Source organism: Bos grunniens, chromosome 16 (genome assembly GCF_055505025.1).
Source record: "Bos grunniens cultivar Pamir isolate PY7600 chromosome 16, Bosgru_T2T1.0, whole genome shotgun sequence".
In the NCBI taxonomy this organism is placed as follows: Eukaryota; Metazoa; Chordata; class Mammalia; order Artiodactyla; family Bovidae; genus Bos; species Bos grunniens.
Genome location: NC_141180.1, coordinates 387757 through 401668, shown reverse-complemented (window position 1 = coordinate 401668; position 13912 = coordinate 387757). Strand labels below are relative to the sequence as shown.

At 53.0% G+C, this 13912-nt stretch overlaps 1 protein-coding gene across 8 annotated transcripts in view; it reads right to left on the bottom strand.

Annotated features, from left to right (window-relative positions):
* Positions 1–13912, bottom strand: part of NAV1 (neuron navigator 1) — a 199133-nt gene that overhangs the window by 47692 nt on the left and 137529 nt on the right. For 2 of the 8 annotated variants that reach the window (XM_086342978.1, XM_086342979.1), the window contains exon 1: positions 7695–8235. The exons of the other annotated variants lie outside the window; for them this stretch is intronic. In XM_086342978.1, the coding sequence (XP_086199104.1) occupies positions 7695–7744 (50 nt within the window). In that variant the 5' untranslated portion in view covers positions 7745–8235. Of the gene's footprint in view, positions 1–7694; positions 8236–13912 lie in introns of those variants that run through there. 8 annotated transcript variants of the gene reach the window in all.

Sequence of the window (13912 nt, the reverse complement as noted above, 5' to 3'; positions counted from 1 at the left end):
GTTCACGGGCTGCTTACTCTCAGTGAAGCATCTTTGTTGAGGGTTCTGAAGATTTTCACTTCAGAGAGCAGGACAGCTGAATACCACATTGTGTGGGCAGGTCAAAGGTCAGTCTCAGAGGAAAACCCAGCTAATGCAAGTCAAAGACTCAAGTTTTTAGGGAGTCTGCCATGTGTGTGAGAGTAAGCCCATCGCTCACCTGTGACAAAGCCCTGAGCAAAAAGAATGAAAAGAAAAGGAATCTTAATTCTTATTCAGTAAGGAGATGAAGTAAAGATCTTAGTTCAGAGAAACGAACCACAGGCAGGTGTTGAGGCAAGGTAAAGAGACATGCGCTCCCTGCCCCAGGCACGGCAGGCTGCCCGCTCAAGGACGAAGGACGAGTGGAGGGAAAAACAACAGGAAACTGAGAAGGTTTAAACTTCTCAAACCCTCACCTGGAAACGCCAGAGGGAGCGAGCACACAGCTCTGAAAGGCAAGTGCTCCACACAGCTCTTATAGAACCAGGTATCGAAGTATCCACAGTATTTTGCAAATATACGTACCCAGCCACTTTGGGAACTGGTTATAGCATTCAACACCTTTGAGGATGATTCTTTGAGGCTGACTGCCATCATTCTGGAACAAATTCTCAAGGCACCACTCTCCACTGAAACACCCCATTCCCTCCGAACCCTCTCCCGTCTGCCTCTCCATTGCAGTGGCCCTGCTTCTCCTTCAAAGAAGGGAAACTAGAAGGGGGAGTTTCACCCTAGGTTCCAGAGCAAGTCAGTGGCAAAGCCAACTTTCGATTTTCGGGTACTTCATCTCTTCACTTCAGCATCGAAACTGTTCTCCAACACTGTCTGGGTACAGAACACACACGTACCCGTTCCTCCATCACGCCTCCTGCCACCTCATCTCCCCCAGGTCAAGAGGGAGAGCAGTTTTTGTTCTCTAAAGACACATATCTTAGGAAAAAATAACAGTCTTGAGAACACAGGAAATGACTGGCTATGAAATGACTTTGGGTATTAACATGCTTTTCTTGGGCAACTTGGAGTTGCAATCTCTGCTTTGAGGCTTTCTGACCAGTCTGGGGCTTTCTGCATAATCCTTAAAGAAGTTGAAAGAAGGAAGACTGAAAGTAAAAGAGAAGTTAAAATCAAACCGGCTTGTACTTCTGGAGGAGCCTTCAGGCGACAGACAGAACGAAAACATCCTGTTATTCCTTCCCTTCTGCTCCAACGTGGGACAGATCAAGAGTCACTGCACGTCCAGCCAGCAGCCCCTGCATGCTCTCCCCAAGGCCTGGGTGGCAGAACTTGGTCAATGCCCTGAGGGTCCCTGCTGAGGGAGCAGAACTCCCCTCCCCTCCCATACACCCCAGGCCTGCACATCCTCTGGGGCCACAGCTGTGGCCAGGCTTTCTATGCAGAGACTGCCGGACACAAGCACTTGGAAGATAATGCCAACATGAGGTGCCTCGTGGAGGATGAAGGGGATTTCTATAAAGCACTGGAGGAGACTGGTCTCATTATACATCCCCTCTCTCAGTCCGTTTATAGGAGCTGGCCTGTTAACAGTGGACCAAGCAAAATGCAGGGAAATTCATCAATTAACATACAGCTCTCTATACTTTGAAGGTAATTCTAAAACACATTCAAGCCCTGAGAAGAGTGATCTTTATGGGCTTTCCTCATCCAGAGGAGCCATCTTTGCAGGAAGAGGTTATTCAGAAGTCCTCCCCAACAGCTGCTCGAGGCTGGCCCGAAAGGCAAAGTTACTAAGCACGAAGCCCACCTTCGAGGGAACCCCTCTCCCAGGCCTCCGTGGGAGCTGAGTTCTTGGAGAACAATGCCTCTGGGACCAACTCTCAGGAGCAGCAGGCATGGACAATGAGCTGGGAACTCAGAGCCTGGAAATTGCGGATGTTTGTGAAAAAGTGGAAGTGAAAGAGAGGAGCTCAAAGGGAGAAACCGTATGGAGTACGGGCATGGAACACACACCGAACAGTCAACAGGAAGGAAGGGCCACATGCAGAGGGCGACGACGCGCACCAGCCCACCACGCCCACTGCCCTCCTGACGGCTGCTTCCCGGTGGCCGCGAGTCGCTTCTCTTTCTGACCGCTTGCTTCTCACTGCAGATACTGGCATCCCAGTGTCAGAAGCCAGCATCCCACTCTATTACAAGTTAATCGTACCGCCATGGGCTCTGAAATAAGTTGTCTGTTGTTCTGTCTGCAGTGATCACAACGATGCCTGGCATACAGGAGGCAGTTTCAACAGGCGCTGGTGGAAAACTGACTTGCTTTACTTCATGCAGCCGTTTGGCCCTAAAGAGCTCGCGTGACGGCACACCGGGCACTGGCACGTTCGCTGATCTCAAATCCGCAGTCCATCCCTCTCCACCCACCCTCCGGAGCTGCAGTCAACGTCCTGTGATGGACCACAGTGGAGAAGAGCGTGGACAACAACACGTACACGCATAACCGAGTAACTGCTGGGTAGCAGAAACTAACACAGCACTGCCACATCAACTGTATTTCAATAAAGTAAAATTTAAAAAATATGATTTATCCACATCTGACCTGTTATATAAACTGTTATATAGCCAGCCCTGCTGGCTATTTGTTGTCATCGTCAAAAGAACATTATTAATTCCACATACACATCACTTTTGGGTAAGAGTTCCTGTCTGCAGGAACCTGTGGTTGGACAAAGCCAGCATCATGCAATGAACGACTGCTGGGGGAAAAGTAGAAATAGGTTGGAGAGCAGCTTCCCTGGAGGCTGAACTGGTACATCAGCAGCTCTTGTTCACAGAAAGCGGCCGTTCCCTGAGGAAGCCCCGGCGTCCTTAAGCTTTCAGAAAACACCAAGCTCCCTAACCGGACATCTTGCCCAGGGTGTGACAGGCAGAGGGACCAGCCAGAGCTGTGTCCAAACTTCTGCTTCAGCAACTTACGACCTCGGATGGGCACGCCTGTCCACCACCCTCACCCCAAACTCACCCTCAGCTCCGCAGTGGTCACATCACCATCAGCCTTTCGAGGTCATGGTGCGGAGTAAACACGGAAAAAGCATGGCCCCCAGCTTGATGCAGGGCAGGGAAGTCGGATGCAGGGCTTCCCTCCCATCTCCTCTTTTGAATGACCCCCCTGCTACTCAAACGGCCCTGGTAGCAACACATCTGGAGGAAAGTCCGCCTAGGAGGAAGCGGCACTTGCTGCAGCCCCCGTTTGCGCACGGCCGCAGCAAGCATCCCCAACGCCCTGACAGGACAGCTGGGCTGCCGAGCGCGCTCGCGGCGGGTCTGCGGAGGCGCCGCGACCTTCTTTCTTCTCAGTGTTTTCCCGTAGTGGTGTGCCTGTCCTCACGGATCACAGGCATGTCCAGGACCTGAGTATTTCTAGGAAGTTCCCAAGCCATCCCTAGAGAGTTAGGTCGGAGTGAGTCCTCATAGGTGCCGCGTCCTCCACAGGGGCAGCATCACCTGACTCTGCTTTGAGGGGAGGGTGAGGGGCTCTGTTCCTCTGGCCGTGAACGTGGTGTGAGGTGACACTGGACCCGGTCCAGAGGAGACAGCAGGTTGTGCTACTAGATCAGAGGCTTTCAGGCAGGGCTCCTGGTGCGGCTGAACATGCAAGCAAGTACAGAGCTGTGTGTCTCACACTAGCAGCCTGTGTGATGGGGGGCGTCCTGGGAAGGGCGGGTCTGGGCACAGAGCCTCCCACCAAGGAGAATCTCCTCCCTCTCTCCTCAGAGGAGTTCATGTTCCTTTGGAAAACTCTTACTTTATCTTCAAGGCCCAAGGAAAATGCCACCTTTGCCATGAAGTCCTCCTGCCCTGTCTGCTTCCAGGTACCACAAGTATGTCCACTTCCTCCTGCTCGACTGCCTCTCACGTCTCGAAATTCTAAATGCCGTATATATGTGTCTGCTGACATTTTAAAAAATTAACTTATTTGACTGCTGGGTCTCTGTTGCTGCTCCAGGGCTTTCTCTAGTTGCTGCAAGTTGGGGGCTACTCTGTCGTGGCAAACGGGCTTCTCTCGTCTCGGAGCACAGGCCCTAGAGCACGGGCTCAGGAGTTGTCTGTCGCAGCTCATGGGATCGTCCGACCCAGGGATCTAACCCACGCCCCCTGGACTGCAAGGCTGCTTCTTAACCACTGGACCACCAGGGAGGTCCCGTCTGCTGACTTTCGTTTGTCTGTATGCACTGCAAGACTCCAAGCTTGCTGAGGGCAGGGACTGTATGCCACTGTGTCCCCCGTTCCCAGCACTGTGCCCGCATCGGGGGTGCTCATGACACTGCTGAACAGATGGAGAGGTGCCAGCTCCTTGGGGGTCTGCATTCCTCCAGCACCCAGCACGCTGTGGGCCCCAAGTATCACACTGTAGATGCTGAACAAATACAAGCTGGTGTTTTTAAAGCTTGCGTTTTTTCAGGTGGTGTATGTAATCTGCTGTCAAAACAGGGTGTGTAATATACTACCATAATTAGCACAGAATTTGGGCTAGATAGAAGTCTAAAGATGGACCATTAAGAATTTACGTAAAGATCTAAGACATACTGTAAGCAGAGAGCTGTGTAGTCTGTCACACCGACAGGCACCTTCATCAGGGCCCTAGCAGGATGGCAGGGAAGGATGCCGAGGGAGCGGGCGGCCTGGAGAAACGAGGAGGGACTTCGGCTATGTGACATCACCCGTGAAGCCTCCGTGCTGAAAGCACTCTGCTCCTCTTTGCCTGTAACCCATTTTTTAGTTTGTACTGGAGTATAACTAATGTACAACGTTGCATTCCTTTCAGGAGTACAGTGAGGTGCATCGGTTACACACATACACGTAGACACTTTTTTGGGAAGCTCTTCCCAGAAAGCACTCCATCCTTCACATCCTCTCACCATCATCCCCACACCCTGGGAGCTCGAGGACACTGAGGCAAGTTGCCAAGCAGCTAAGGCCGCAAAGGGATCAGCAATGGAACCAGGGTCCCAGTTGGGCTGCACACTGAGTCCAGGCTCTCCCCTCACGCCCGTGAGTGGTCGGCCAGTCCTCGACCTTGTGAGGCCACGACTGTCCTCAGCTTCTGCAGTGTTGGCGTGGCAGGTCCCCTGGGCCTGGATTAGTGTCTGTGAGAACACCTCCCTGGAGCAGGCTCAAAGGTTGGCTGCAGAGCCACACAGGTGCCCCCAGGGCGCTCGTGGGCACATTCACTGACCCTCCCTGTGCTCGGTTGCTCCATCTGTGAAATGGGCTCTTCCGGGGCCTGCTGTGGGGACTACACCAGCAGGCGTTGACAGAGACCCGGGCACAGGCTTTGTCGTGGCGCGTCCTGTGACCATGGCAGAGGCGGCTGGCTCGGCTGTGGGCACGGGTGCCCGCCGTACTCAGCATCCTCATGGGCGCGTCCTGCCCTGCGCTCTCTCCTGCCACCGAGCAGGGGGCAGGGCTCCGCAGGGCAAGGGGCCACTGGCACGCGTGGCCTGTCCATGGCGTGCATGCCCAGCCCTGGAAGCCCTCAACCAGATGCAGCTGCTGACTCTGCCGTCCCCTCCCAGGGGCTGTCCCTGTGCTAGGCCCACACCTACAGCCCCAGGGTCTCTGTGAGCCGGCCCTATTCCCGAGGGACCCCAGGCTCCAGCTCAGGGTCCCTCCCAGGAGGTAGTCCAAGAGAGCCGAATGGGACAACCACCTGCACTCGGGGTTTCTAGCTTAGGTTTGCCGGGGCAGGAGAGGCGTCTCCAGGAGCGACCCTAACACTTGAGACAGCGAGGATGGGGCCAACGGAGGAGCCTCCCCCAGGACGCAGCCACTACGGGCACCTGGGAGGGGAGGCCCGGGGCTGGTTGTGGGGTGCTGGGGGGCCACTCCTCCCCAGCTGTCTCTTTCAGGGCTCCCAGAGCCTGCAGGGAAAGCGTCTCTTCAATGCCTGTTGTTCCCAACCAAATACCATTACAAGTCAGGTTCTGAGCGGCCCCTTTCTGAGCCAAGGCCTAGGCCAAGCCTCCCTCAGTGGATGAGAGCCAGGGCAGTTAAAGTTTATGTCTGAACTCTGGCAATTCTCGGACAGACCTCCAGTTTATGACATCCCGTCTCTCCTTCCCTACTAGCTACAACCCCCCCTCCACCGGGAAGTCTCAGGCTTGGGTGAAAAGGAAACCACAGGCCAGCCCAGGCATAGCCCAGCAGGCAGCAGGCGGGCAGAGGTGTAACTAGACCTGCTCCTCCGCCTCTGTGGCCACAGCAGACAGGGCCCGCCCCACCTGCCCCACCTGCCAGGTGAGCACGGACAGCTGTGGCTCCAGCACAGAGCTCACCGGACAGAATCTGGGTCTCCAGGGTGGGGGTGAGGTGGGCAGAGGGGGCGGGGAGGACTCAAGTCTAGGCACCATGGGGTGACCCCCATGTCACCTGTGCGGTCACCAAGCAAAAAGGCCGGCCGCCAGTGGATGGAGAGACACGTTCAGGGAAAGGATGCCGGGGCCAACTAACAGAGTTCCACTTTCTCCGCCATAGGGAGGGCAGCGGGGCACCTAAGGGTAGAACCAGGGCAATTATAACTTCCTCAGACGGAGCCCTGTGAACCTGAAGTGGGTAAAAGCTACCAGGCAGGGGCAGAGGCTGGGCGGGTTAGGAAGGGACCCTCCCTCTGCCTTCTTCAGGGTCAGAGATTCAGGACTCAGCCAAGGATCTCGGCAGAAGTAGAAATCCTCACGGGTCCCTGAATAGACCTCTGTTCTCTGGAGTCTTCTCTGTTCCTGAATTGGCTGCCGTTATGACACCCCGCCCCCACCGATCAGCTTAGCAAAGGGACCCCACGGGTCTCCAGGTGGAGGGGGCAGGACAAGCTTCTGAGGGGCTCTGGGCGCTGGAGACGCCCGGACCGCGCCTTGCCACCTGTCTGCTCCACCCGGAGCCTACGTGGGCAGAGCGGCCTGGAGGTCCCGGCAGGGACCCGCGGGGAAGGAGGGGCAGTCGCCAAGGACAATCTGGGCCGAGGGCGGGGCTGGGGGCGGAGTGGTCCCAGCAAGGGGCGTCGGCCTCCCATTCAATTCTCTAATCTCCAACTTCCTTCAGCTCGGAAGGCGGAGGAGGGGAAGGTGTCCGCGGGCTGGGAAGCTCCCAGAAAAAGCAGGCAGCATCAGCACGCTTCCTCAGGGGGCAGGACCCCTTAGCTCTCTCAAAAGCGTGGTTTCCAAGTGGGCTGGGGTCCCAGGGCTGCCGCCCTCACCTTCCAGGGCCGAGCGGGCCCCCGGAGCGCATCTCCCGGCCGGCTCTCACCTCTCCCGGAGGGGTCCAGCCCGCTGCGGGGTCACGCGTGCAACCCCGCCCCCACCTCGGGTCTCTGCCCGCACTTCCACCACCTCCCCTGAGCCCAAGGGACCCCCAGAGCTTCCGGGGCCGGGATCGAAGCTCCCCTCCTCCCACTGCCCAGGTCCCAGCGCACTGCAGGAGCCCCGCGAGTCCGGTCCAGTCGTGCTACGGTCCCACTCCGACCGGTCCCAGGGACGCAAGCCCAGCTTCCCTTCCGAAACCCCTCCGCACGCTCACCTCCACCCCGGGGCCAACAGGCCAAACGCTCCGGAGCCAGTGGCCCAGGTGGCGCTGCGTCCTTCCGATCGGAGCCGCGAGGGTGGCCAGGACGCCCTCCTGGAGGACCCCAGCCCACGGCGCGGAGCCGCGTCGCGAGCCGGGGCGCTTACCTGCGGGGAAACTTGGTTCTGCCCGCCCTGGGCGGCGGCAGCTGCAGCATCCTCCCGGCGCCGCGGCCCGCGGCCGGCACCCAGCAGGAACAGCGCGTCTCCCGGCGGGCCGCCGAGGTCTGAGCGCGGCCACGCGGACTGCTGGGGACCCGGCCCGGCCCGCGCCCTCCTCCCCCGCCCGCCCGCCTCGCGGCTCCGGCGGCACTTAAAGCGATAGAGCCTCATTTCCCGTCGCCGCCGCGGGTCCCGAGCCCCGGCTGCGGGCGGGCCCTTTAACGCCCGGAGCAGGTAGACAAAGAGCCGCGGCGGCGCGGCCGTTTAGGGGCCCCGGGGCCGAGAGCTGCATAGTGGCTGGGGTTGCGGCGCCCACTGGAGCGGCTGCGGTCACACCCCCCAGGGCCCCCTCACACCGGCTGCGGTCACACCTTCCAGGCCCCCAACGTCGGCTGCGGTCACACCTCCCAGGCCCCCCCCAGGTCCCCCCACGCCGGCTGCGGTCACACCTCCCAGGCTCCCCCCCAACCACGCCAGCTGCAGTCACACCTCCCAGCGTCCCTCCCCTCCCCAACGCCGGCTGCGGGTCACACCCCCCAGGCCCCCCCACACCCGCTGCAGTCACACCTCCCGGTGGCCCCCCCAACGCCGGCGGCGGATCACAAGCCCTCCGTCCCCGCCAGGATGATGGCAGCAGGTAAATCCTGGCTCTTCCTGGAACTGTGCTGGCAGACTGGTGCGCAGGGGGGCACTGGGTCCGGAACCTGGACCCTCCCCAGAGGCTTTCTCCAAATCCCCTCCCTGACTCTTTCCAAGCTTTTAAATCAGTTCCAGTAAGAGTACAGCGCCTAAAACAAGGTCTGCAGATATTACAGTGAAAAAGAGCAAACAGTTTCCTTTTCTCTCTAGCCCTTTTCTGAGCTCCTTTTTCACTGTAACTGTTCTTGACCTGTAGTTGGTAATGGAGCCTAAGCGGATATGTAAATTATATCCTGTACCTTTGCTGTGTTCAGTCGTTCAGGTGTGTCCAGCTGTTTGGGACCCCATGGGCTGCTCCACACTAGGATTCCCTGTTCTTCACCATCTCCCGGAGTTTGCTCAAACTCATGTCCATTGAGTTGATGATGCCGTCCAATCATCATCTTCTATCATCCCCTTCCCCTCCTGTCCTCAAAGTTTTCCAGCATCAATCTTTTCCAATGAGTTGGCTCTTCGCATCAGGTGGCCAAAGGATTAGAGCTTCAGCTTCAGTATCAGTCCTTCCAGTGAATATTCAGGGTTGATTTCCTTTAAGATTGTCTGGGTTAATCTCTTTGCAGTCCAAGACGCTCTAAAGAGTCTTCAACCCCACAGTTTTAAGATATCAATTCTTCGGCGCTCAGCCTTTTTTATTGTCCGACTCTCACATCAGTATATGACTACTAGAAAAGCCATTAGTTCAGTTCAGTCGCTCAGTCGTGTCTGACTCTTTGTAACCCCACAGACTGCAGCACGCCAGGCCTCCCTGTCCATCACGAACTCCTGGAGCTTGCTTAAACTCATGTCCGTCAGGTCGGTGATGCCATCCAACCATCTCATCCTCTGTCCTCCCCTTTTCCTACTGTCTTTAATCTTTCCCAGGTTCAGGGTCTTTTCCAATGAGTCAGTTCCTTGAATCAGGTGGCCAAAGTATTGGAGTTTCAGCTTCAGCATCAGTCCTTCCAATGAATATTCAGGACAGATTTCCTTTAGGATGGACTGGTTGGATCTCCTTGCAGTCCAAGGGACTCTCAAGAGTCTTCTCCAACACCACAGTTCAAAAGCATCAATTCTTCAGCGTTCAGCTTTCTTTATGGTCCAACTCTCACATCCATACATGACTGCTGGAAAAACCATAGCTTTGACTAGACGGACCTTTGTCAACAAAGTTTCTTTCAAGGAGCAAGCATCTTTTAATCTCATGGCTGTAGTCACTATCTGTAGTGATTCTGGAGCCCCCCCAAAATAAAGTCTCTTTGTCAACAAAGTTTCTTTCAAGGAGCAAGCATCTTTTAATCTCATGGCTGTAGTCACTATCTGTAGTGATTCTGGAGCCCCCCAAAATAAAGTCTCTTTGTCAACAAAGTTTCTTTCAAGGAGCAAGCATCTTTTAATCCCATGGCTGTAGTCACTATCTGTAGTGATTCTGGAGCCCCCCAAAATAAAGTCTCTTTGTCAACAAAGTTTCTTTCAAGGAGCAAGCATCTTTTAATCTCATGGCTGTAGTCACTATCTGTAGTGATTCTGGAGCCCCCCCAAATAAAGTCTCTCAGTTTCCATTGCTTTCCTATCTATTTGCCATGAAGTGATGGGACTGGATACCATGATCTTCGTTTTTTGAATGTTGAGTTTCAAACCAGCTTTTACACTCTCCTCTTTCACTTTCATCAAGAGGATCTTTAGAATAGCATTCAGTTCAGTTTAGTTCAGTCGCTCAGTCATGTCCTACTCTTTGCAACCCCATGAATCACAGCACACCAGGCCTCCCTGTCCATCACCAACTCCCGGAGTTCACTCAGACTCATGTCCATCGAGTCGGTGATGCCATCCAGCCATCTCATCCTCTGTGTCCCCTTCTCCTCGTGTCCCCAATCCCTCCCAGCATCAGGGTCTTTTCCAATGAGCCAACTCTTCCCATGAGGTGGCCAAAGTATTGGGAGTTTCAGCTTCAGCATTAGTCTTTCCAATAAACACCCAGGACTGATCTCCTTCAGAATGGACTGCTTGGATCTCCTTGCAGTCCAAGGGACTGTCAAGAGGCTTCTCCAACATCACAGCTTAAAGGCATCAATTCTTCGGCCCTCAGCCTTCTTCACAGTCCAACTATCACATCCATACATGACCACTGGAAAAACCATAGTCTTGACTAGACGGACCTTTGTTGACAAGGTAATATCTCTGCTTTTGAATATGCTATCTAGTTTGGTCATAACTTTCCTTCCAAGGAGTAAGCGTCTTTTAATTTCACGGCTGCAATCACTATCTGCAGTGATTTTGGAGCCCCCCAAAATAAAGTCTGACACTGTTTCCACTGTTTCCCCATCTATTTCCCATGAAGTGATGGGACCAGATGCCATGATCTTCATTTTCTGAATGTTGAGCTTTAAGCCAACTTTTTCACTCTCCTCTTTCATCAAGAGGCTTTTTAGTTCCTCTTCACTTTCTGCCATAAGGGTGGTGTCATCTGCATATCTGAGGTTATTGATATTTCTCCCGGCAATCTTGATTCCAGCTTGTGCTACTTCCAGCCCAGCATTTCTCATGATGTACTCTGCATAGAAGTTAAATAAGCAAGCTGACAATATACAGCCTTGACGTACTCCTTTTCCTATTTGGAACCAGTCTGTTGTTCCATGTCCAGTTCTAACTGTTGCTTCCTGACCTGCAAATAGGTTTCTCAAGAGGCAGGTCAGGTGGTCTGGTATTCCCATCTCTTTCAGAATTTTCCACAGTTTATTGTGATCCACACAGTCAAAGGCTTTGGCATAGTCAATAAAGCAGATGTAGATGTTTTTCTGAAACTCTCTTGCTTTTTCGATGATCCAGCAGATGTTGGCAATTTGATCTCTGGTTCCTCTGCCTCTTCTAAAACCAGCTTGAACATCTGGAAGTTCGCACTTCACGTATTGCTAAAGCCTGGCTTGGAGAATTTTGAGCATTACTTTACTAGCGTGTGAGATGAGTGCAATTGTGCAGTAGTTTGAGCATTCTTTGGCATTGCCTTTGCGATTGGAATGAGAACTGACCTTTTCCAGTCCTGTGGCCACTGCTGAGTTTTCCAAATTTGCTGGCATATTGAGTGCAGCACTTTCACAGCATCATCTTTCAGGATTTGAAATAGCTCAACTGGAATTCCATCACCTCCACTAGCTTTGTTCGTAGTGATGCTTTCTAAGGCCCACTTGACTTCCCATTCCAGGATGTCTGGCTCTAGGTGAGTGATCACACCATCGTGATTATCTGGGTCATGAAGCTCTTTTTTGTACAGTTCTTCTGTGTATTCTTGCCACCTTTTCTTAATATCTTCTGCTTCTGTTAGGTCCATTTCTGTCTTTTATCGAGCCCACCTTTGCATGAAATGTTCCCTTGGTATCTCTAATAGCATTGAAATATGTATATTATCATATGTGAAATAGATCGCCAGTCCAGGTTCAATGCACGAGACAGGGTGCTCAGGGCTGGTGTACTAGGACGACCCTGAGGGATGGGATGGGGAGGGTGGTGGGAGGGGGGGTCAGGATGGGGAACACATTGACACCCATGGCTGATTCATGTCAATATATGGCAAAACCACTACAATATTGTAAAGTAAGTAGCCTCCAATTAAAATAAGTTATTTAAAAACATTTTTTTAAAAGAGGCTCTTTAGTTCTTCTTTGCTTTCTGCCATAAGGGTGGTGTTATCTGCATATCTGAGGTTATTGGTATTTCTTCCGGCAATCTTGATTCCAGCTTGTGCTTCATCCAGCCCAGCGTTTCTCATGATGTACTCTACATATAAGTTAAATAAGTTAAATAAGCAGGGTGATAATATACACCGTTGACATACTCCTTTCCCAATTTGAAACCAGTCCATTGTTCCATAAACCGATTCTAACTGTTGCTTCTTGACCAGCATACAGATTTTCAGGAGGCAGGTCAGGTGGTCTGGTATTCCCGTCTCTTGAAGAATTTTCCACCATTTGTTGTGATCCACACAGTCCAAGGCTTTGGTGTAGTCAACGAAGCAGAAGCAGATGTTCTTCTGGAATTCTCTTGCTTTTTTATGATCCAACAGACATTGGCAATTTGATCTCTGGTTCCTCTGCCTTTTCTAAATCCAGCTTGAACATTTGGAAGTTCACAGTTTATGTACTGCTTAAGCCTGGCTTGGAGAATTTTGAGCATTACTTTGCTAGTGTGTGAGATGAGTGCAATTGTGCAGTAGTTTGAGCATTCTTTGGCATCGCCTTTCTTTGGGATTGGAATGAAAACTGACCTTTTCCAGTCCTGTGGCCACTGCTGAGTTTCCAAATTTGCTGGCATTTTGAGTGCAGCACTTTAACAGGAGAGCTTATGTAGGCAAAGTAACGTCTCTGCTTTTGAATACACTGTCTAGGTTTCTTATTGCCTAGACAGCATAACCTATCGCCCTCAAGCTCTGCCTGACCTCCATTCTGCACCTGTTATATTTAACTCTGTGCTAATCACATCCTGTGTTTACAGCACTCTCTTTGCAGACCACCCCTTGTAGTTCTTCTTCTGGTTTTTTTTTTTTTTTTGGCCTTACAGAAAGGAGGCCACAGTAAAGTTCACCAAAGACAATGGACCCAATTACTGGGCTACCTGTCGCTGGCCTAGGAGTATTTTTGAAACAATGCAAGAGGAAGAATACAAGATCCTTACACCTTTGCTCCTAATCACCCACCCCCTGACTGCAAGATCTAGATAATCTCCTAGATTCCTCATGGAGGGGGCACCTTTCTTGAAGCATGAGCCTGCTGTGTCTCAGCTGAGGATTAAAGCCACCTTTCTGTTTTCTCCAAACTCCCTCTATTTTTTTATTCAGCTTTGGTAGGCAGAGAAAGCCAAAAGTTTTGGCGGCATCACAGAGAATGCTGAGGGGGTGAACGGCACCCGAGTGCAAGTACCAGAGGCCGCTCAGGAGTGTGCAGAGTGAGTGACCACGAAAGGGGGGCCTCGCTTCCTCCAGCACGGGGTTGGGGGGCATGCGTATTGGGGTTGACTGTGGGGAGAAAGAACAGCTCCACCGTGCAAGTGTCTGTGCCTTCATCCAGGGGGCATTTTCAGTTGACAGATCAGGAAGAAAAGGATCGCAAGATGTGAAGATTTTCATGCAGAGTAAGAAAAGAAGTGGGGTCCAGTAGCAGGGAATTTCTGGTAACTTAACCCCAGTGGTGAGGAAGCAGGGGTTGTTAGAGGAGAAGGGGCTATGCCCCAACCTCTGCTTTTGGTTCATCCTGCTTCTGAGAGGCGCTGAGTGTGGACGGTAAGGTCTGTCCCAACCCCAAAGTGACCTGAGCAAACAGGGCAGCCGGTGTCTTAGGAAGGGACAGGTTATATCCTCAGTTTCTTAAATCAACAGAAACAGCACCAGCAATGATGCTTTTTTAAAGCCCCAAGGGACTGAGTTAAGATGACGGAGGACCAGAGCAGGTGTATCTCTGGGTCTGAGGGCTCAGGTGACAGCATGCAGAGACCCGGGC